Source organism: Vipera berus, assembly GCF_964194415.1.
Source record: "Vipera berus genome assembly, chromosome: 6".
NCBI lineage: Eukaryota > Metazoa > Chordata > Lepidosauria > Squamata > Viperidae > Vipera > Vipera berus.
This window is the reverse complement of record NC_138208.1, coordinates 5929075-5951810: the sequence shown is the minus strand read 5'-3', so window position 1 is coordinate 5951810 and position 22736 is coordinate 5929075. Positions and strand designations below refer to the sequence as shown.

Genomic DNA, 22736 nt, shown 5'->3' with positions numbered 1-22736 from the left:
CGGTATTTGTATTTCCTTGTTCTCTTGTGTCCTCCTTCTCTACCCTCCTTGCTTGTGACTGGCTATTCTGTGCTATAGAGAGAGAGAGAGACATTGGTAGCGTAAGCTCCATTTTCTGTCATCAGATGACTCCCCAAAACATACCAAGATCATAAAGCAGATCATGTACTTTGTGATGGTTTTAAACCAGGGGTGTCAAACTCAATTTCATTGAGGGCCGCATCAGCATTGCGGTTGCCCTCAGGAGGCCGGGTGGGTATGTCCAGGGTGGGCGTGGCCTGCTGGGTGGGCGTGACTAGAGTGCGTATGGCCTACTGGGTGGGCGTGGCCAACTCTACATCGTTGGCATCAAGGGTGCCTATGGGGCCTGGGCAGGAGTGGGACAGATCTGAGGGTCTCTGGCAGAAGGAGGGTCTCTGGGCCAGGGCCAAGGCAGAGGGGGCCGTTCCCTCACTGTTTCCAGGATGGCTTCGCGGGCCACATGAAACCACTTCACAGGCCGAATCCGGCCCCCGGGCCTTGTGTTTGACATGTCTGTTTTAAACAGTAGATGCAGCTATATTTATTTCAGGTCTGCATATAGTTAAGTAAACAGAGTAATGATATTTCACAGGGGTGAAATATTTCTTCATGTGTTGCTGAATTTCTACTGCCCAACTTTCCACAGAACAGTAGAGGGATCCTGGTAGCCCAACTGGAGACGATGTAAATTAGATTTACAACTAGTTAATGAGGACATTGTGATGGGACCTGCACAGAGGCAAAGCAGGTGCAAATTTTTCTAAAAGAACTTATATGCTGCAGAGGTTCAGGCTGAAAGCAGGAGGGTCTGCAGAAGAAGGACCCCCAAGGGGGCAACATGGCTGATGCAGAGCTATCAGAGTTAGTGCCCAGATAAGGCTAACAATATGACCTTTAATCAAGGTCTTATCCTTGTGCCTTTGATAGATTTCTTTTTTTTAATATGGAGATATTTATCCCCCTGTTAGAACATTCCATTCTGTATATCTGGAATAGTTTCACAGGTTTATCCTCAAAAATTAAGAAAATTATGTAACTTTCCTCCACCGATTGGAATTCAGACATGTCTTAGGAAGCAGAATTCGTCTCCAGTCATGCTGATCAACTGAGATCCAGGCTACTTCAGTTTGATCATAATTAAAGCAAATGTCACTTTTGGGGGAAAGAGGATAGATTTATTCTAATCATGGCTAATCTAAAATTCAACCATGCACATTTTTTTCCTATTCTCAGATTCAGCAATTTAGATTTTAGGTTGCACTGAAGGTGTTACCTAGTTGGGTAAAGCATCTTCAAGAAAACCATCAAGCTCAGAGAGCACCAAAAAACCCCACAGTTCTCCTCCTCCTTCTCTTCCACTCCACAAACCCTACTCCCTTCTAGAACTAATGATGTTACCAGGTTCGGTAAAGAAATGTCTGCAAGAAGAGCACCAAGTTCAGAGAGCACCAAGGACCCTACAATCTTCTTCTTCTTCTTCTTCTTCTTCTTCTTCTTCTTCTTCTTCTTCTTCTTCTTCTTCTTCTTCTTCTTCTTCTTCTTCTTCTTCTTCTCCTCCTCCTCCTCCTCCTCCTTCTTCTTCCTCATCCTCCTCCTCATTTTCATCCCTTCTAGAACTAATAATGTCATCTAGTTGGGTAATGAAACATCTTCAAGAAAACAACCAAGCTCAGAGAGCTCCAAGGACCCCACAATTTAGATTCTACAGTATTTCCATTTCTAGAGACTAGAAATTGGCAATCGACAAAAAGTCCAACCTATCAGTCTACTTCAAAGTCAAAATAGAAAGTCCAGTCCAGATTAAAACCTGTGACATCCTCTGTGTGATTAAAAATGTCACACTACTTCAGGCACAAAAAGCAATCAATAGTATCAACGTGCTTGGACTTTTGAGACGCTGTTTGATCTTTCATCACCCTTCATTAAAAGAAAAAGACTTGGATGAATGGTTAGGCTAGTCAACAAATGGCAGATAAATAAAAACTTTCATAATTCATTCCTAAGTGGCCAATCCAAAATGAGTAGCCTGTGATGTTGTGTTTAATAAATAAATTGTCCGTTACCTAAGAGTTTAGTGGTTGTATGAAGAGAGAGCAAGTAGATACACGTGACCCCAAAATCTGTCTTTTAAGATTGGGAACTAATAGACCACATCCATGGGTGGCTTTGTGCTAATGAAAAATGTCTTTCTTGCATACGTTTGAACACACAATTCTCAGTGTTTCTAACCTTTATAGTTTACTACACCATGTCCAATTTGAAGGACAACATTTGGGCAATCTCTAAGAGATAAGCCCTACTGCAGGGGTATTCCAACTTGGCCACTTTAAGACTTGTGGACTTCAACTCCCAGAATTCCTCAGCCAGCGAGGCTGGCTGAGGAATTCTGGGAGTTGAAGTCCACAAGTCTTAAAGTGGCCAAGTTGGAAGACCCCTGTCCTACTGGATGGTCAATAATTTTATTTATTTATTTATTTTATTTTATTGGATTTGTATACCGCCCTTTCCCCTCTTCCTTATAAGAACTCAAGAACAATATCCCTCCCAAACCCAAGTTTTTAATGCCTGGGGGAGGGGGGTAACATCAGGAAATTGTAGTGTATGCAGCTAAAAGCATACACAGACTGTCAGCACAGCAGGAGGCGCGGGGCTGGACAGCTCCAGGCTATAACCGCATTTGGCGGGAAAGCCTGGTTGAAACGAGTTTGACAGCCCCGGGCTATAGCCAGTCCTGGCGGGAATCCAGCATTTAAATCTATTGGCCACCTGCACTGGCGGGAAGCCCAGGTTTGAATCCATTGGCTGGCATTCACCTGGGCAGGTATAAAGGTACGCCAGGTAACCCCTTTCCCCCAGCTCCGTTCCTGACTGAAATAAAGAATTCTGCATACCCAAGCTGAGCGTCCGTCATTGTGGAGACCGCGCAATTTAACAAAATGGGGGGGAAAAAAAACACATACCACCTTGCTTTGATAAGACCATACTTGCAATACTGTATCCAGTTTTGGTCACCAAAATATACATACAAAAAAATGCTGAGACTGTAGAAAGGTTGTAGAGAAGAACAACAAAAATGTTTAGAGGTCTGGAGGCTAAAACGTATGATGAAGGGCTGCAGGAACAGGGTATGTCTAGTAGTTTAACAAAGAGAAGGACCAGGGGTGACGTGATAGCAGTCTTCCAATATTTGAGGAGAAGGGATCAACCTATTTTCCAAACTTATCAAGGAGATGGGAAACCTATCAAGGAGATCGACTAAGAAGAGAAAATTCTTTATGTCAAGAGCAATCAACTAGTGGAACGGCTTGCCTCCAGAATTTGCAGATGTTCCATCACTGGAGGTTTTAAAGAAGAGACTGGACAGCTGTTTGTCTGAAATCACATAGGGTCTCCTGCTTGACGAGAAGACCTGCAAGGTCCCTTCCAATCTGTTATTCTGTTAAGGGCTTCCTTCAAGTCATCCTTCTCTAACAGACATCTATCTCTCCATCTCATTTATAACTCTAAAAGTAGTTGTTCTTTCGTCTCTCTCTCTCTCTCTTTTGGCTGGCCTCATGTCTGTCGAGCACAAAGAAGGATGTGCGGTTTTTTAAAAAAGTTTGATACCTAATTTTATTTATACGTCTGTTGTTGTTGTTGTTTGGTCCCTTTATCTGGCAAGCTGTCCTCTTTGTTGGCCATCTTACCCGAATCTAGAATTCGTTTCATCGATTATTCAAGGGCAAGGTATTGGGAATTGCTCTTTTAGATTCCATCAAGTGGACTGCGTGATTCTTTTTGACATCCGCAAAATATACTTTTATCTACAGAGCCGGACAAAATACGGGAACAGATGAACGTTGCTTAAATGGAGGATCGTTAATCATAGGCTTAGGAAAACAGGAGCCTGTAACACTCTGCATCTCTCTCCATCCCTGTGTCTGTCCAGAAATTATATGTACGAGGTGGCTTTCTTTCTTTAGCATTAAAACCAAGCCCGTTGCCCAAAAGCTAGCGAATGAGCAGAGAGACGTCTCTTAACTGCACCCCTATTTTGTTAGAGAATGCTGTAAATTCCTTTTTTTGCCCTGGATGAGTTCTGCATGTACAATGAGGTTAGCTTGGCAACCGTTCCAGTGGTGTTTAATAAAAATAGCTGCTTTGAGGACCAGGCAGCCGTGGCTGCCAAAATTAGAGGCTGCCTTTCGACAATTACGCTTATACCTCCTCCAGGTCTACTCAGAAGCAGTAAGCGAACAGAGATATGGATTGCAAATTTGTGGCGCTGACCTCTCCCCCGTCCCCTTCCCTTTCCCGCCCCCCACCCCCACCCTCTTTTCAACCGGTATCAGAAGGCATCAACATGATCCCATTTGCAATCTGCCTGATTGGAGCAATCTCTTTTCTTTTCAGCCATAACACAAAGACTACATCATGGCTGGATCCGCGCTTGGCGAAGAAGGCTAAGCCTCCGGAAGAATGCAGAGGAAATGGTAGGCTATTAACTTTTCATGGCTGCTGGGGAGAAAGGTCTGTATCTCTCTGAGAGGGAGAAGGAGCAAAGTTTTCCACGTCTCTCGAGTTGTTAGCAGGAGAAAATATTTAGAGAGAGAGAGGGGGGGAAAAAAGAGAGCTCAACTGGAGCTGGGAGGCTGCAATTTTGCTCTGGTGTGAGCCTGTATTTTGTATTTTATTTCTAGTCCCGAGTTTGTCGTATTCCAGTCTAAGAATAACAACTAGTGTTGGGGTTTTGACTTGGAAGCTGTTTCTAATTCCCATCTTGGTCTGTAGACCCCCATTCTGATTCTAAGCTTCCGTCTCTGCCAGGCAGAGCATTTGGGCCAATGGTGCACAGCCGGAGCAGGGAATGCGATGATGGCGGGTGCGGGGTTGTGTCAAGGGAAGCTCTCTGTCAGCGTAGTTAAGCACCCAGTTTAAAATAAAACACGAAGAGGGAGGGCATAAAAGAGGGAAGGGGCAGTTATCTCCTCTTAAAGGGGCATAATGATCCTGTTAGAAGGGTGTATTATCCGCGAAGCTCATTTGGTTATTATCCTCTTGCTGAATGCATTATGGAAATCCTGCTGATTAGCCCATTGCAATAATGGAAATCACACAGATGGGAGGGTGCATTATAAGCAGTCCTTCCCCCCCCCCCTCCAGATTGTTCCAATGCAGGAAAGACACACGCAAAAAAGGGGCTGGTCCAGGCAATTTAACTGCTCCAGAGACATCCCCCCTGCTACATTCATTTGCTTTTTACTGTGATTTTCTAAATTGAGTGCCATTTATTACTCAAAATACTAGTCGAGGCAACTTGTAGAATTCATAGAAAAGTGAAGATCAAGTGTCAAAACCAGCCATCCTCTGATAATCAAGTAGTAGACTTTTCCCACAAGTCCTTATTCATTTGCCACGTAAATATCTCAGAGAGCAGCAGGTTGCAACCCCTTGGTGACACATAGTTAATTCTAATATTTTTCTATTCTACCTCCATCTTCTCCCAATATATTGGGATCCTATCTTCAATAGCTATCATTCAGAATACAGAAGAACAGGGGTGGAAGGAACCTTGGAGGTCTTCTAGTCCAACCCCCTGCTCAGGCAGGAGACCCCATACTATTCCATACAAATGGTGGTCCAGTCTCTTCTTAAAAACCTTCTCTGATGTTTTCTGCCATCTCTATGGTAGGTGTTTGAAAATATCACCTCCATCATTGATCTTATTTTACTGGAAGAATTTACACAGTCATTTTAGATGCAAAACCTAATCCATCACGAAGTGTCAAGTCAGGACTGAGGTCGCAAACCAAGGTAGAAAAATATAAATTCCCCTTCCGCCTTTCAAAACGCTGATGTTACACTCTTCCTCATTTATATCAAGTCTTCCTTCAAGTTTCTAACATCCAGCAGGACTTCCAAATCCTTTCTGAAAAAAATCCTGGTTATGATTTTGGAATTCCTTTTAACCAGCAAGTAATTTAAACAAACAAGCAATCTGTGCCCATTAAAGCTGGTGTGTATAATTTAATACTCTACGTTGCCGAGTGTTGTTATAACTACCAATATTTTACAAGCAAAGTTTCTTGCCTATAACACTTCACTTTTCTGGAGTTTAGCCACAAAACCATGAACCAAAAGTAATTATGTTACTGCTGGTTCTATAGCTGATGTAGAATAAGAAATGCAATAAGAATATAGCATGCATCGGTGTGTTCACCATTTGATAGATGATTGTATACAAATTCTGTTTGTTTTTTTAAAAAAAAAAAACTCTTCCATTGAAATAATAACATAATCTACCATAGACTATACAGCAGATTATATAACAAAATAACAGAGTTGGAAGGGGACCTTGGAGGTCTTTTAGTTTAACCCCCTGGTGTAGAAGGAGACCCTATACCCATGTTGGCGAACCTATGGCACGTGTGCCACAGGTGGCACGCAGAGTCCTCTCTGTGGGCGCGCACGCCGTCGCCCCAGTCCTAGGCCTTCAGCTGGGTTTTATAAAACCCTTTCGCTTTAGGCCTCTGCTGCTGTGTGCAAAAAAAAAAAGTTCAATCAATCAATTTCAACTTCTTGCGGGGGGGGGGAAGATCTCGCAAAGTTGGAATTGATTGATTGAACTTTTTAGTCCCACCCAGTCTGCTGTTACCACCGCAGCCACGCCCACCCAATGGGCCACGCCCACCCAATGGGCCACGCCCACCTGGCACCCGACGATACATAAGTGGGTTTTGGGTTGCAGTTTGGGCACTCGGACTCTAAAAGGTTCGCTATCACTGCCCTATACCATTCCAGACAAGTAGCTATCAAGTCTCTACTTAAAAATCCTCCAGGGTTGGAGCACCCACAACATTTAAAGGCAAGCTGTTCCATTGCTTGATTGTTCTCACTGTTAGGAAGTTTCTCCTTAATTCCAGTTTGGTTGTCTCCTTGTTTCCATCCGTTGCTTCTTCTCCTGCCTTCAGGGGCTTTGGAGAATAGGTTGACTCCCTCTTCTTTGTGGCAGCCCCTGAGATATTGGATATTGGAACACTGCTATCATTGAGCCTTGGTGGAGCAGTGGGCTAATGCCTCCTTAAGTAACACCAGCTGCCTGCAATTAGTGCAGGTTCGCATCCCACCAGGCTCAAGGTTGACTCAGCCTTCCATCCTTCCGAGGTAGGTAAAATGAGGACCCAGATTGTTGGGGGCAATTAAGCTGACTTTGTAATAATGCCGCTTGGGGTGTGTGTGAAAAAGCCCTAATAAGCAGGCATATACATAGAATGAAGGCTACTGCTAAGCTTGTAAGCCGCCCTGAGTCTTCGGAGAAGGGCGGGATATAAATGGAATTAAAATAAAATAAATAAAAATAAATGTCACCCCTAGTCCTTATTTTCACTAGATTAGACATACCCAATTCCTGCAAGTATTCTTCCTATGTTTTTAGCCTCCAGGCTCCTAATCATCTTTGTTGCTCTTCCTTGCACTCTTTCCAAAGTCTCAACATCTTTTTTTGTGATGTGGTGACCAAAACTAGTCACGTTTCATGTTCTGTCCTTCCGTGTAGATTTTGCAAGAAGGAGGATTTAGGTCAGAAGACTCAACCAACCTCCCTGCTTTTGATTTGCCCCCATGTGACACCAGCTTCTTAACATCCTACGCTGTTCAGGTGTATTTAGAATTCTGTTTTATTTTATTTTTTTCTCCACACACGGCTATTGATTCAAGAAAGACCTCTCAAACTGCTGAGATACCCTGAGAGAAAGTGCATCTATCAGCAGCTACTTCGAATCAACGTGATTATGGGTATTTTATGAAACGCAGATTGAAGTAGAAAGAAGACGGGATAGGCGCTTGTCGCTGGTCTCTTCGGAGTCTTGCTTCCACATTCCATCTGCCAGCGATATTCGGTACTACATATGTCACAAATAAAATATGTTTTCCCTAAATGGAGACTGTCAAGTTAGTCAGTCACATAGGTGTCACTCTAAAGCCTGTTTCAGATGTTGTGTGAACGTTGGGCTTAATTTACATTGGGATGAAGGCAGTTGAGTCGTAGAATAGTTCTAGCCTATTACAAAACAGTTGTAATATCTTTAGTAGCGTATGCCTCTGGCTGTTTCCATTATGGTCCTGAAATCAATTACTTTCCAGCAACAATCTTAGGGAAATCTATAAAGCTGTGGCTATCGGAGATACAAATTCAAGAGGGATGTGAGTTCAAGGGCACTTCTGTGGCTGTGAGGAATGTTTTCAGTGGATTTTTGAGCAGTCGCTTCTCTCGGGATCTGCAACTCTCTTGATTTCCCAAGCTTTAATTAAATCTGAAGAAAGGCCCGGGTAATCAAGCTGTGTCTTACAGAATACACAGTAACAGAGCTGGAAGGGAGCTTGAAGACCTTGATGGTCAATAGTAACATACAAAACAGTAGCAACAAGTAGTTAAATAAACTGAGGGAGAAAACTACCCAAAGTGTAAAACACCTCGTGGGAAAGTTAGAAAAATAAGGACATCTTTTTCAGGAAAAAAAGACTGGGGACTGGAGGCTAAAACGTACAAAGAAGGGTTGCAGGAATTGGGTGTGTCCAGTTTAATGAAAAGGAGGACCAGGAGTGACACGATAACTGTGCCCCAATATCTCAGGGGCTTCCATAAAGAAGAGGGGGACAACCTATTCTCCAAAGCCCCTGAAGTCAGGACAAGAAGTAGCGGATGGAAACTAATCAGACTGGCAGTTTAGCATTCTTCCAGATATCTGTGCTTTTTAATATACTACGGCATCACCAATAGATTTAATGTGCAGATAGTAGAATAGAATGGAATGGAGTGGAGTGGAGTGGAGTGGAGTAGAGTAGAGTAGAGTAGAGTAGAGTAGAGTAGAGTAGAGTAGAGTAGAGTAGAGTAGAACAGAGCCTTGGTGGAGCAGTGGGCTAATGCCTCCTTAAGTAACACCAGCTGCCTGCAATTAGTGCAGGTTCGAGTCCCACCAGGCTCAAGGTTGACTCAGCCTTCCATCCTTCCGAGGTAGGTAAAATGAGGACCCAGATTGTTGGGGGCAATAAGCTGACTTTGTAATAATGCCGCGTGGGGGGGGGGGCAAAAGCCCTAATAAGCAGGCATATACATAGAATGAAGGCTATTGCTAAGCACATTGATTTGTGCTTTAGATTGTAAGCCGGCCTGAGTCTTTGGAGAAGGGCGGGATATAAATGGGATTAAAAAAAAAGAATATTCTTTATTGGCCAAGTGTGATTGGATACACAAGGAGTTTGTCTCCAGTGCATAAGCTATGCAGGACAATTAACTATTTAGGGCCTTCCATAATATTCTTCAGACAACACACTGATGTATAGTGTGTTGGGGTGTATGTGTGTGTATGTGTGTGTTGTACCCTGAAGAAATATTTTCCTAATTACAAGTAAGTGATTTCCTAAACTCCTTTGGTCCTCTGGAACTTGTCTTCCAAATGGCAGCAGCGCATGACAGGTTTAACACATGGATTTTTATGATCTTTCTCTGGATAGGGTTTCTTGCCATTTTAATTTTTATTGCTCTATCTCTCCCTAGAAAATTTCATAAGGGATCTTTTAGCTCAGCTCAGCAGTGAAACAGGAATAACAAGCTTTGAAGTGGAATAAAGAGATAATGGCTATGGAGCGTTCTGCTAAGGAAGCTAATAGATCATTTGCTATATGCATGTCCTGAGATGTATTGTACGCTTGGTAGTCATTCCGCCCTCTTAAATATATTGCTGTTGCAAAAACAATTGGTAGAAGATTGCAGTGTCCAGTGGTTGGGGTTTCTTTTAAAGCACTTTGATTGGCATTTGCCACCCGTGAATTCTTTCAAAAGACAGACCCACCTCATTCTGTGCACAACTCTCTTCCATCGTTGGGGCAGATCACATGTGCTTTGTCATCTGGTGAAGGGTCCCAAATAATATTGGGTTGCACTGTGAAAATGATCACCCTTTAGTTTCCATTTTCTTTGAATCACGAGATGGATGTTCCACTTCTATTTACTTGTTTTTGCAATGGTTGGTTTGGTGGATACATAGATGATAGATAGATAGATAGATAGATAGATAGATAGATAGATAGATAGATAGATAGATAGATAGATAGATAGATAGATGATAGATAGATAGATAGATAGATAGATAGATAGATAGATACATACATACATACATACATACATACATACATATGATGGAGATAATAATAATAATAATGTAGATAGATAGATAACAGACAGACAGATAGAGATATGATGGAGGTATAATAAGGTAGATAGATAGATAGATAGATAGATAGATAGATAGATAGATAGATAGATAGATAGATAGATAGATAGATAGATAGATAGATAGATAGATAGATATGATGGAGATAATAATAATAATGGAGAGAGAGAGAGAGAGAGAGAGAGAGAGAGAGAGAGAGAGAGAGAGAGAGAGAGAGAATAATAATTTAGATAGATAGATAGATAGATAGATAGATAGATAGATAGATAGATAGATAGATAGATAGATAGATAGATAGATAGATGTATGATGAAGGTATAATAATATAGATAGATAGATAGATAGATAGATAGATAGATAGATAGATAGATAGATAGATAGATAGACAGACAGACAGACAGACAGACAGACAGACAGACAGACAGATAGATAATGGATAGTTGGGTGGATAATAGATAGGTAGAGGATAGAGAGATAGAGAAATAGAGAAATAATAATGATAGGGATAGATAGAGATATACAGACAGAGAGAGGAGAGAGAGAGAGAGATGATAGAGGTAGAGACAGAGATGATAGAGATAAAGATAGAGATAAATTTTGAAAATAAGGTTTTTTAAAACTATAAAGCATCCTACCCATTGGGAAAAAAAATTTCAATTATAAAAAAAACAGTAATAGTTTTACTAAATATTTCAACGCAAGGACATCAGTTTGACAGTTCCATAATAGAGCAAAATATATTAATACTGGAAATACTGTGGGATATTTTTGAAAAAAAACCATAATGAGAAATCAGCGTTAACCACATCAGCAGTGCTATCAGCCTCCCTGGATAAACTGTGTCCAAATGATGTTATGGAAGAAGAACACTTTTTAACCTGGCAAGACAGAACTGACTTTTCATGTCCACAAGGAGTCTCATAGAACAGAGTCTGTTTCTAGAGTTAGCAGAGAAAATATATTTCACTTCCTCCAATGACTGGCTTTAGAGCAGTGGCCCCCAACGTTTTGGGCACCAAGGACCGGTTCCGTGGAGAGAGGTTTTTCCACGGACCGGAGGGGGCGTGGTTTTGTGTGCTGCCTGCATCCCACGGATGGGGCTTCGCTTGTTTGTGTGGACCGGTTGCTGACATGCCGTAGACCGGTGGGGGTCCATAGACTTGGGGTTGGGGACCCTTGTGTCATGGTTCCGATTAATGAGACAGTTCAAAGAAAATTCAGGCATTTTTTATCTAAAAAGTCTTAATAATGAAATGCAGCATCGGCGCTCATGGATGGATGCCAGAATCTGACATCTAGAATAGAATAGGCTTCCGGTTCGCGTGCGCGACACTTCCGGATGTTCAGAGACAGTCTGTCTCCTGCCGTCCATTTCTTTCTTGTCTGGAGGACCCTGAAAAGGGTCAAAAATCGCCCTGGAGGGGCGATTACTGAGAGGAGGACTTCCCTGCAATCGTGGAAGGGCGGCAGCCTTATGCTGGAATCCGGGATCATCTTCTTTGACCCAAAGAAGAAGAGACTAGCCAGAAAGATGGCCGATCACTAAGCTGCTACCTGCCGAAAGCCAAAAATACTACGTAGCACTACAAAGTAATCTGGAGGACCTGGGTGAGCTTTTACCTTTCCTGTTCCCTTAAGCATCTTCCTGTGGGACTTTCCTGAAAATCTCCTTCCCCATGAGAAAACAGCAAATATCTACTTTAGGAACAAAGCTTAAAGCCTCAAAGTTACAAAAGAAATCCAATTAATGCAGCAAAGAATCTAAGCAATTCCAGCTGTATTTACTAAAAAGCTTCTATTTGTTGCTGGGGACTCAGTATCCTATTCTTTTAAACTGTTAATTAAAGGAAAAAATTGGGGACTAATTCCACAAAAGTTCTATATTAATTTGGAACAAGAAAAAGAAAAAGAAAAGAAAAAAAACCTCTTACTTTGCATGTTATATGTTATTGATGACATCTTGTGGCAAAACCTGGTACAGCAAGTAAATTTCCTTTTTCTGTTGTGAAAGCTCTCTGAATAATAGAGCTGTCCTTGAAGATAAGTGTGGGAACACCTGGCACTGACTACAACTCTTCAGGAGGTGGAAAATCTTTTTTTTTTTTTTTATTGAAAAGTTTTAAAATACAGTTTTCCTTTAAACCCCCCCCTTCCCCCTCCCTCCTCCCCTCCCTACCTCCCCCCTATCCCCCCCTCCCCCTCTCCCTCCTCCCTCCCCTGCCTCCCCCCCCCTACTTCCCCTCCTCCCCCCCTCCCCCCCCCCGACTTCCCAGAGCAAAATACAAGGTATATATCTAAAAAGCAATCATGAACAATCATATACTAACAATTATAAACTCTAAAATCCATCACTCTCTAGCTTATATAGAGTAAACCAATCCTTAATAATACTAAATGTGTATAAAGAACTAAAATAAAAGAAAACTAGCGTCATTCCCATCTATGTTCTTCCACAATTCACTATTTCCTAAACATATTCTCATTTACACATCACAAACACCTATCCCTATTAACCTCTCTAGCCAAAATAGGCTATAATAGATAGTTCTTACACAAATTAACCCACATTAACCCACAAAACTTTCTTCCTCTTCCTCTGTAATAAATTGTCCATTAATTCCAAATTAAAGATTCTGTTACCATACATATCATCCCAAAACTCTTAAAAACACAACTACCACTTGACTATCAGTATATTGTGGAAGTTCCATAGATTTCTACTAGACCTATTTTCTTTTCTTTTTTGAGCGTTTTAAGGCAGCACGCGTCACCCTCTGTTCTCTAGGATCATCCAAAAGAGTTGCATCTTGATCTCCTCCTGTACCATTCTCGTCTATCTGTCCATCTTCATCCTCTTGATGTTCTCCTTCTCCAGATCCCTCTGCAGCTTCCAAAAGTGTTGATGGGGTTACTTTTAAGACATTGTTGTAAAAATCATGCGCTTGCTTCACAGTACCCAAACAGTACCTTTTGCCTTCATACAAGAAGCTCAACCCAGCTGGGATCTCCCATCTGAACCTTATATCCCTTTGCTTGAGCTCTTGCACAAGAAATATAAAGTCCTTCCTTCTCTTTAAAATCTTTGGAGGAATTTCTTTTAGAACCAAAACTTCTTGACCAGCAATCACAACTTTAGTATCATAGGCAGCTTGTATAACTTCATCTCTAATTTCCCTTTTTACAAAATAAACCACCACATCTCTAGGCAACTTTCTCTGTTTAGCAATCCACGAGTTCACACGAAACACTTTGTCCATGCCTTGTTTTATTTCAGATGCTGGATGGTTCAATACCACCTCAAAAGCCTCAGAAACCAGCTGCTTTAAATCTTCCTTAATATTCTCTTTTAGGCCTCTAATTCTAACAGCAAACTGCATCTGATAAAATTGAGCCAGACTCAGTTCGCTATCCATTTTGTCTTTTAAATCTTCAATTTCCAATACTTTTGCTTCTAATATAGCATTCTTTTGAGTCAGTTCTTCCACTTTGTCATCCAGCACCTCCACACATTTAGCTACTTTATGCACTGAGGACAAAATGTCTACCTTTATCTCTCTAAGTTTCTGTTCCATCCTTTCTTCCATTCTCTGCTCCAATTTCTCCAATTTCTCCTCCATCTGTGCAAATTTAACACCCATTGACTCCAAAATTAACTGGGTATGTTTTTCAAGATCCTTCGATGTCACTACATCTGGAGAATGCAACGCCTGCAGTAGTGATTGTTGTTGCACTGGAGAATTTCCAGCACTCCGAAAAGTTCTAGGGGGAGGTTTAGACGCCATCTTTTACTTACAATTGTGTCGCACTTTCACTTTAAGTTTTAAGCAAAGTCCATCAAGCTCGAGAGTAAAATAAAATAATCCTCTTCATCTCTTCATCTTTCCCTCTTGTACTGCTCTGCCTGCTCTTTTCCTTTCATAGTCTCTCCTTCAAGCAGGGATGGTCGCAGACGCCTGGCTCTGCTCCATTCCGAAGCAGAGACGCTAGCCAGCTGGGAGCAGCCCAGGCTACGGGGGAGTTCAATCCTTCAGCCGCCCAAGCTCCAAGCTCAGGCGGCCTCGGAGAACTCTACCCCTGCCTGGGGCCTCACCCCCTCCTCTTCTCCCGAGGAGGGGGCTTCAAATTCGCCCGAACAGCTGATCGGCGCTGTTTCGGGCGAAAAATCACACAGCTGGGCGGCGGGCAGCCCGGGAAGGCTGTCTCCGGCGCCTCGGAGCCACCGGAAGCCCTGGAGGTGGAAAATCTTTGACTATTATTAAAACAGCCTCCATGGAAGATTTAACTGTAAACAACAATGAAATGGATGAATACATCCCGCCACTTGATTATAAACTGATACTGGACATGATTTTGGCAATGACAGAGCAAATTAAAGCCAAGTTGCAAGAAAAATCTGACAATTTAAAGCCACCGAATCAAACTCTGACCTTAAATGTGGAAAAGATAACCCAAAACCAAATAGAAAAAGTGGAAACTAACACTAAAACAGGAGATTTCAAAGAACAACAAAATCAACGTACAGAAAACCTTAAAGTCCAAACTTTAATAGCAACTACAAAACTTACAAGCCAAAAAGCAACAGCACCTGAAGAAAGCAACACCAAGAGTGAAGACACTAAAGGCCTTCAAATACACTATATTGAGAATTCAATTAATCAAATGACAAACACAATACCAGCTACTACTTTCTACCTAACCCAGATAGAATTGGAAGAACAAAAAGATTTGACTGATTTAATGACAATTATATTATATCAACCACCAAAAACTGGACTACCAAAGCAAAAATACAATGGTTACAAAGGGGACATGTTCCTTGCAAAACTGACATTTGGATACGCTCCCTGGATTCAAATAAGGGGTATAGGCAGAAAAGAAGATACATTTGAGAGTTTAAAGATACCAAAAGCGAAGCATGATTAGCACAAAAGGAAGGCAAGAGTTAGACTTAGAAGACTGAACTTGTTTATCTTTTGAGATTCCTAAAGATACTGTAGACTATAAAAATAACTTTCTATGGATTAAGGGGAATCTCTAAGAATATATCACTGATTTTACATTTAGCTTTTAGATTTGTAAAGGAAATATAACTCCGAACTATATTATAGAATTTGGAATGATATATTAAAAGATAATACTTTAATAATTGATGAACAGTTAAGATGCCTTATAGAATATTCAGTGGCTATTTTTGAACTACATAGTATAGAATCTAGAATTTTATATATAAAAGATAGCATTTTAATAATTGTTGAACGGTTAAGGCAAAAAATATATTTTTATAACGTGATTTGCTAAGATGAAAATTAGACTTTAATGGTAAAACATAAGAATGTTTTGTAATGAACAATATAAGTTTTGTAGACAAAAGAATTGTTCTTTATTGAAATAGGGAATTGTGGGTCACCCAAAATTAAGCTTTTTTCTATATATTGTAGGCTGTGCTAAAATATCCTATTGCAATTAAATAAAATTTAAAAACAGGATATTGATATGTATTAGTGAAAATATATTTTGAATTTTCTTGATTGACCTGGTTATAACTAGAAATATACTAACTTGCTTATTTTGACTATGTAATTACTAAGGGAATTAGAGAGGGTATCTCTGTTGATGTAACCTGAACTATTCACAAATGGTTATTTCTGATTTTAATTACCCAACCACCATATTGTTTCATAAATACACGTATATGTAAATATTAAAAATCAATAAAACTTGTATTAAAAAAAAGAATGTGACATCTCCTCCCCTAAGCCCATCGTATCATACACAATTCCCACCCTTTTTACACGTCATAAGTCACATTATCCAATTAGTTTTACATATGAAGTTTCACTTCCCTTTCTGTGCGCGGCTATTTCTTATCTACTCAAAATAGCCGTTTGACATTTCCCTCCCTTCTGTGATTCAAAGCGAAGCAGTTTAAACAAAAGGCTGCCTCTTATATTGTCAGTGCAAAAACATGTCAATGTTTGCAGCATTGACACCTTGCTCTAGGGTGCCCCCATGAAGAGGCTGTATAAAATGCTCCAGAGTTACTCGGGAGGCAAGCAGCCTCAGCGCTGATGGACGACACGTTCCTGACACTTAAGATACGAGGCAGTTTGAGGTTGCAGGCTTTGGCTTAATCTTCATCTTCAAAATAGCCATTTTTAGCCCCTCTCTCTGCTTCATCCTTTCTGCTTAGAAGAGCTGGCTTTTTTCCTCTAGTGCACCAGCTGTTTCTCTACACTATAAAGAAAGCAGCTGCAGTTTTTTTAAATGTTGTCGCTTTTTTTTCAAATGGGAATTAATTAGCCAAATGTCTTCGTGTTCTATCTAATTCTCCCACACTTTGACAAGAGCGCTTGCCTTGTTTGAAAGGGAACTGACTTATTCTTCTCTTTGTGATGACTGATACATTTTGTTGTGACTCAGGGCCAGCCTGTGGGTCCGGCAGCCGGCTCAGATGTCTCGGATGACTCAGATGAGGGGGAGGAGGAGGGTGTGGAAGACGAACTGGCTGATGACGGCTTGGAGGCTTCGCAGAACCCCCAGCCGGGGCCCTCTTCTCAGCTGCGTGAGCCCGATAGTGCGGAGGATGATGACCCACAGCTGGCCCTGTTCAAGGACGCCCGACGCAGGAGGCAGTCGAGCAGGACCAAGCAGAGAAAGGCTGTGGGACTCCTCGGGAGGAGGCACAGGGAGACCACGCCCTGAACTCTAAATAAAAGGAGTGTTTGGGGAGGGGCTGGTTGCTGAAAGCAACCCTTCCGTTTGAGGATTCAAGTTCCAGTGTTTTGTTTCTTGTTCTGTTGTTTGTGCAATAAATCTTGGCAGACGCTTTTCAGCCTCAGACGCTCTCCAGTCTCTACTGTTTGAACAGGGGTTTGCCTTATTGCAAGGCCAGTAGCAGGCTGGTTCAGAACACATTTCAACCACTAATAAGTCAGCCCTTTCATTGTTAGCCATGTTGATGGGAACGAGGAGAGTTATAGATCGTTTCTGTAGTAGGAACGCACATCATCTTACATATAGATGCCGAATAGAGCTGGAAGGGACCTTGGAGGTGTTCTGCTCAAGCGGGAGATTTTACACATTCCAGATGAATGGCTGTCTTTTTAAAAACCTCCAGTGATGGCGCATCCACAACTTCTGGAAGCAAGTTGTTCTGCTGATTAATTGTTCTCGCTGTCGGGAAATTTCTCCGTGGTTCTAGGCTGCTTTTCCTTGATTCGTTTCCATCCATTGCTTCTTGTCCTGTCTTCTGGTGCTTTAGAAAATAAGTAATAATCTTCATAGCATCATCCCAGCCACCAATGAAGGAATATAAAGCCTGTCCTCATTATTCTTATTTTATGATTTAGTTATGAAATTTTTATGCTGCCCACCTCCTCTACAAGCTGACTCCAGGCAGCTTGCAACACAACAATGAAGGAATTACTCTAAGACACTGGTGTCATGGTTTAGACAGATGAAACCCTTCAAAGAACTTCGAGGCATTGTTTACCTTAAAGAATCTTTATTCGAGTAGCATGGCATCCGTACGTACATGGTCGAAGCCAAAATCTGAGTTCCCCTCCCCTGAGCACATAGTATCAAAGCACAATTCCCTCTTCCAATTAATAGTCATAAATCACATTCTCCAACTAGTTTGAAATGCAGACTTTCCCTCCAGTTCTCCAACCCGCCATTTCTTATCATCTCTTATTTCAAACAACCTTGAATCATGCAGTACCACAACATTGTTAGGTCTAACTAATTCCTATACACATTCTTCCTCCTCCCTCTAAGAGTAACACACAAGTTAAAGAAAAAGGTTGCATCTCCATATGTTGTCAAAGCAAGAACATTCGATGTTAGCAGCGTTGACAACTGGTTTTCAATCTTTTTTGTCTCATGGAGCAGTAACATGATGGTAACTTGTAAGGTCTTATAGACAGGACTTCTGGATCATGAAAGCAGAAGCCCCATGAGGTTACAGGTTGCTGGGATTTGGGAGGAAAAGTGGAGGCTGTCTGCCCCTGGTAATGTCACAGAGGCAGGTTATGCCTGTGGAGCTATGCAGCACTTGTGGCTCTCTGTTGTGGACTTTTCATAACATACAAATGTACCGCAGCACAGTGCTTAAAAACCATGGCTCCAAAAGATACTGTAAATTGATAAAGCAGTATACGCCTATGGAGGTCATTAGCTTGGGGAGAGGTCAAGTGTGAACTTAGCTCATGGGTTTTAAAGAAGGAGTGGAAGCAATCAGCTAATGTCAAGCGCCAGGGAAATCAGGAGATTCGGGAAGCTCAAACAAGTATAAAGATCTATTACGAAAATCTGAGCTACTAATGGTCAAGGGAAATGAGCGGGAATTAAGAAGGCATTCAAGGTGGGCTGGACTTAGCTCTCTTGCGGGTCCACAGGGACTTGTGATTTATGACCTGTTTGACCCTATCCTTGGACTCAGCCTGGTCATCTCCTGCACTGGGGAAGAACTCTGAAGATATGATAGTATCACCCTCTTACAGGTATATTAACTTAGAATGGGATTTTCCCCATTACTACAGGGCTAAGCAAGAAGCTAAACAAGGAGCCTCCAGCAAAGTGACTGGAATTAAAAACAATGTTGAAATCTGTGCTACCTTTTTGTTACTCTATAAAGATCTGGTTGTTCTCCCAAAGCCTTAGATTGAAATGGACAGGCCCCTTCTTGAGTGTCTCTTTGTCTTTTTTTCTTTATGCCTCTATATAGTGACCAGATCCCATCTTGTTTTGGCTTGTTTTTGGATTTATTTTTTTATGGTAATACATTCTGAGCTGCCTAGAGTCAATTGGAGTCAGACAGCACATGAATGAACAAATGAATGAATGAATGAATGAATGAATGAATGAATGAATGAGTGAGTGAGTGAATGGTTTGAAAGTTGTGGAAATGTTGAACAATGGTAAGACTGCAGATGTAGATGGTGTAACTGGAGAAGCTGGATGGAGAAATGTTAAAGGTCACAAACATTGGTAGAAAAGTGCTGGTAATACTTGTTGAAAGAAGTGAGATGGCCTGTATCTAAGAGCATGCTTCTGCTCAGGAAAATCAGCAGAAATATAAAAGTTAAATGCAGTAGGAATCAGTTATTTAAAAACATATTTAGTAAAGGAAGAAGAATAAGAGTAAGGTCAAAAAAATTTATTCGTTAGTTTCACTTGCTCAGGGTGCAGATCTTGTCACTATATAGCAAATTGTTGCTGGAGATCATTTTTGTACATCCACAAATGTTCCCATGTGTGAAGTATTTGAGAGTTGAACCAGATTTTTAAACTGCGATTTAAAAGATCTCAATATTATAAAGTGACAAGAACTTAATATGTTCATAACTTGAATCTGACTCTGAACTGTCAATCTATGTTGTTTTTTTCCATCCGTAAAAGCATGGCAGAAAGACATGATGATGGACCTTAAATTAAGTGCTAGATTTCAATTTTCTACACTTTAGGACAGATGCTTTTTTTTAATTAACTTTGTTTATCAAACTGACCTCTTCAATTTTTTTTATTTCTACAATAACAATTTGAAAGAATTTGTAAAAAAAAAAAACCATTACGTCTTTCCATTTATTCTTGCTAACTAGAGATTTTTAAGAAGAGATTGAACAAGGCTTTGTCTGCAAAGGTATAAGGTCTCCTGATTGAGCAGGGGGTTGGACTAGAAGACCTCCAAAGTCCCTTCCAATTCTGTTATTCTGTTATTTATTCTGAATAAGGAGAGGAATAACAAATAGTCACCGAGGCTATGTTTTTACTCAGTTTTCATTTTTCTTTTCTCGTTCCATTAATTTCACCGGCTTCTGTACTCTTCACAATGTAGCTTATGCCAAAAGGGAAAAGTATAGTTACGAACATAGAAAGGAATTAAAGTTTACTGAAGTGCTAATACTGGATTATCTGCCCTTAAAAGGTAAAGGTTCCCCCGCACATGCGTGCTAGTCGTTTCTGACTCTAGTGGCCGGTGCTCATCTCCGTTTCAAAGCCGAAGAGCCAGCGCTTGTCCGAGGACGTCTCCGTGGTCATGTGGCCGGCATGACTAGACGCCAAAGGCGCACGGAACGCTGTTACCTTCCCACCATTGCGGTCCCTATTTTTCTACTTGCATTTTTACGTGCTTTCGAACTGCTAGGTTGGCAGAAGCTGGGACGAGTAGCAGGCGCTCACTCTGCTACGCAGCACACGGTATTCGACCCGCCAAACTGCCGACCTTCTGATCGACAAGCTCAGCGTCTTAACCCACTGAGCCACCGCGTCCCTTACTATCTGCCCTTACTCCTCAATAAATGCTAGTGCAGTCTTAGATATTTATAAAGCCCTCTACAGACTTTGTGAGAAATATATAGAGAAAACACTGAATACCACATAAGTAATTTAATTCTACCATGCATTGTATTTTAATGTGTTCCCCCCCCCCATATTTCTGCCAAGATTCTGCTTAATTGTACAAAGTTAGCAACACAGAGTAGCTTGACTTATAGAGCAGAAGAAAGCTCTTGAGATGGGGTACTGGGCTCCAAGTTAGACAGACATTTTAAGGTTCAGCTCTTCGCAGAAATGAGGCAGAACTTAATGGGATTAGTCCGAATCTAAAAAATACTTGAGGGCTTTCTAGTGAAGTGGATTGTTTTATAACCAACAGTTGCCTTATTTGCTTTGCCTTATTTCTGATTACCTTCCTATCTTTTTTCATTTGTTGTCAAGAACCTGGGATGGCTTTGTGTGTTTAAACTATTACAAGTAGCATTCTGATCAGATAGTGCTGGCTGAAGGTGGGTGGTACTATGGCAGATCTCCTTACTTTATCTTGTCCTGTCTCCAGTGCCTGCTGTTGTTGGAGACTATCTGGCATGGAGACCTCCTCTGCATGCACTGGATCCCTTCCTGCTTTAAGAGCGTGCTTTCACAAACTTCTCAACCTTTTAAAAAGAGCGACTTCTCCCTTTCACACCTCCAAAAATGAATGGAAATAAAAAGCAAAGAATCTACAGTGTGGGAGGAGGACAGGCACAGCCTGGAGGTGGAGTCAAGAGAGGAATCAGCCTAGAGTCATTACGTTCCCACAAGCGGTCCAGGTCCAGCCTCTTCTGAGTTCTGTTGATTCTTATTGAGCACCAGTTTAGTGCTGACCACTAGTTGACTCATTTAGTTGTGTGCAGGAATGAAGAATAAATCAGCTTAACTCAGTGGTGGGATTCAAATACCTGAACAACCGGTTCTCTTAATTGATGCAGGCCTGGGCCTCCAATGCCTAGAATGGACTTCCGGAAGTGGCATCCACATACTTCCAGTGGGCCATTCTAGGCCTGGGAGGCCTCCTCCTGGCCTCCGATGTCTAGAATGGACTTCCAGAAGTGGCATCCACATACTTCCGGTGGACCGTTCTAGGCCTGGGAGGCCTCCTCCAGGCCTCCCAGGCCTAGGCTGGACTTCTAGAAGCCAACCGGTTCTCCGAATTCAAGTAAATTTCGCTACCGGTTCTCCCAAACCGGTGCAAACCGGCTGAATCCCACCACTGACAACTGGAACTTAATGCGTAGTTCTAATTCTTTGCACCTGACAACAGTGAGATAATAACAAGAAACATGAAAAATTAAACTCCCAACTGGGGGGTGGTTATCTATTAATGTTTCTGATTATTTTCTTAGGTATGGAAAGAGAGTTCCTTCAGGTTTTTTTCCTGCTCTGGCCTATGACAACCACAGATAACACAACTAGTTAAACGTATAAATTGGATGTGTGGTATAATCATCAACTGGGACATTTCAAAGTGACTTTTCTCCTTTCCTATGCTCTCTTCAAACTCTATCAGTTTTAATCAATTGCAAAAAATTTTCAGTCTTTAAATAAAGTTTAAACGCAATGCAGTTTACACCGTCTAAATAGTTAATTTCCCCCATCTTTTCCATTGTTTCTTTCCTTTGAAAAGGGAGTGCTGATAATTTTTGTGACAGTTCACCTCCAGACAAATAAGGCCGATTGTAAAGTTATTCTAGGATAACCTCAGACGTAACTTTAAATTGCTTAGGGGTAGTTTTTGTTAATCTCGCAATGCACATGTCCACTTTCTTCCCCCACCCCCACCCCCATTTTATTCATGAGCCGACAGCCCAGCTAACAATTTTTTACAAATTTTCTCCTACATTCCAAAGCAGGAAAATTGAGACCTACACAATTCGAAGCCACTTTTCGGGTGTTTTAGTTTGTCAAAAGTTTTGCAGTGGGATATTAGATGTTTAGGGACGCAGTGGCTCAGTGGGTTAGGACGCTGAGCCTGTCGATCAGAAGGTCGGCAGTTTGGCGGGTCAAATCCCGAGTGCCGCGTAACAAAGTGAGTGCCTGTTACTCGTCCCAGTTTCTGCCAACCTAGCAGTTCGAAAGCACGTAAAAATGCAAGTAGAAAAATAGGGACCACTACGGTGGGAAGGTAACAGCGTTCCGTGCGCCTTTGGCGTCTAGTCATGCCGGCCACATGACCATGGAGACGTCCTC

The 22736-nt window shown here is 41.6% G+C and overlaps 1 protein-coding gene across 2 annotated transcripts in view; it reads left to right on the top strand.

The window, feature by feature from the left end:
* MAGI2 (membrane associated guanylate kinase, WW and PDZ domain containing 2) overlaps positions 1-22736 on the top strand; it is a gene marked incomplete at its 5' end in the record, with an annotated part of 567180 nt that overhangs the window by 394800 nt on the left and 149644 nt on the right. For both annotated transcript variants that reach the window (XM_081331358.1, XM_081331357.1), the window contains one exon: positions 4414-4493. In XM_081331358.1, coding sequence (XP_081187484.1) covers positions 4414-4493 — 80 coding nt within the window. The remainder of the gene's footprint in view (positions 1-4413; positions 4494-22736) is intronic.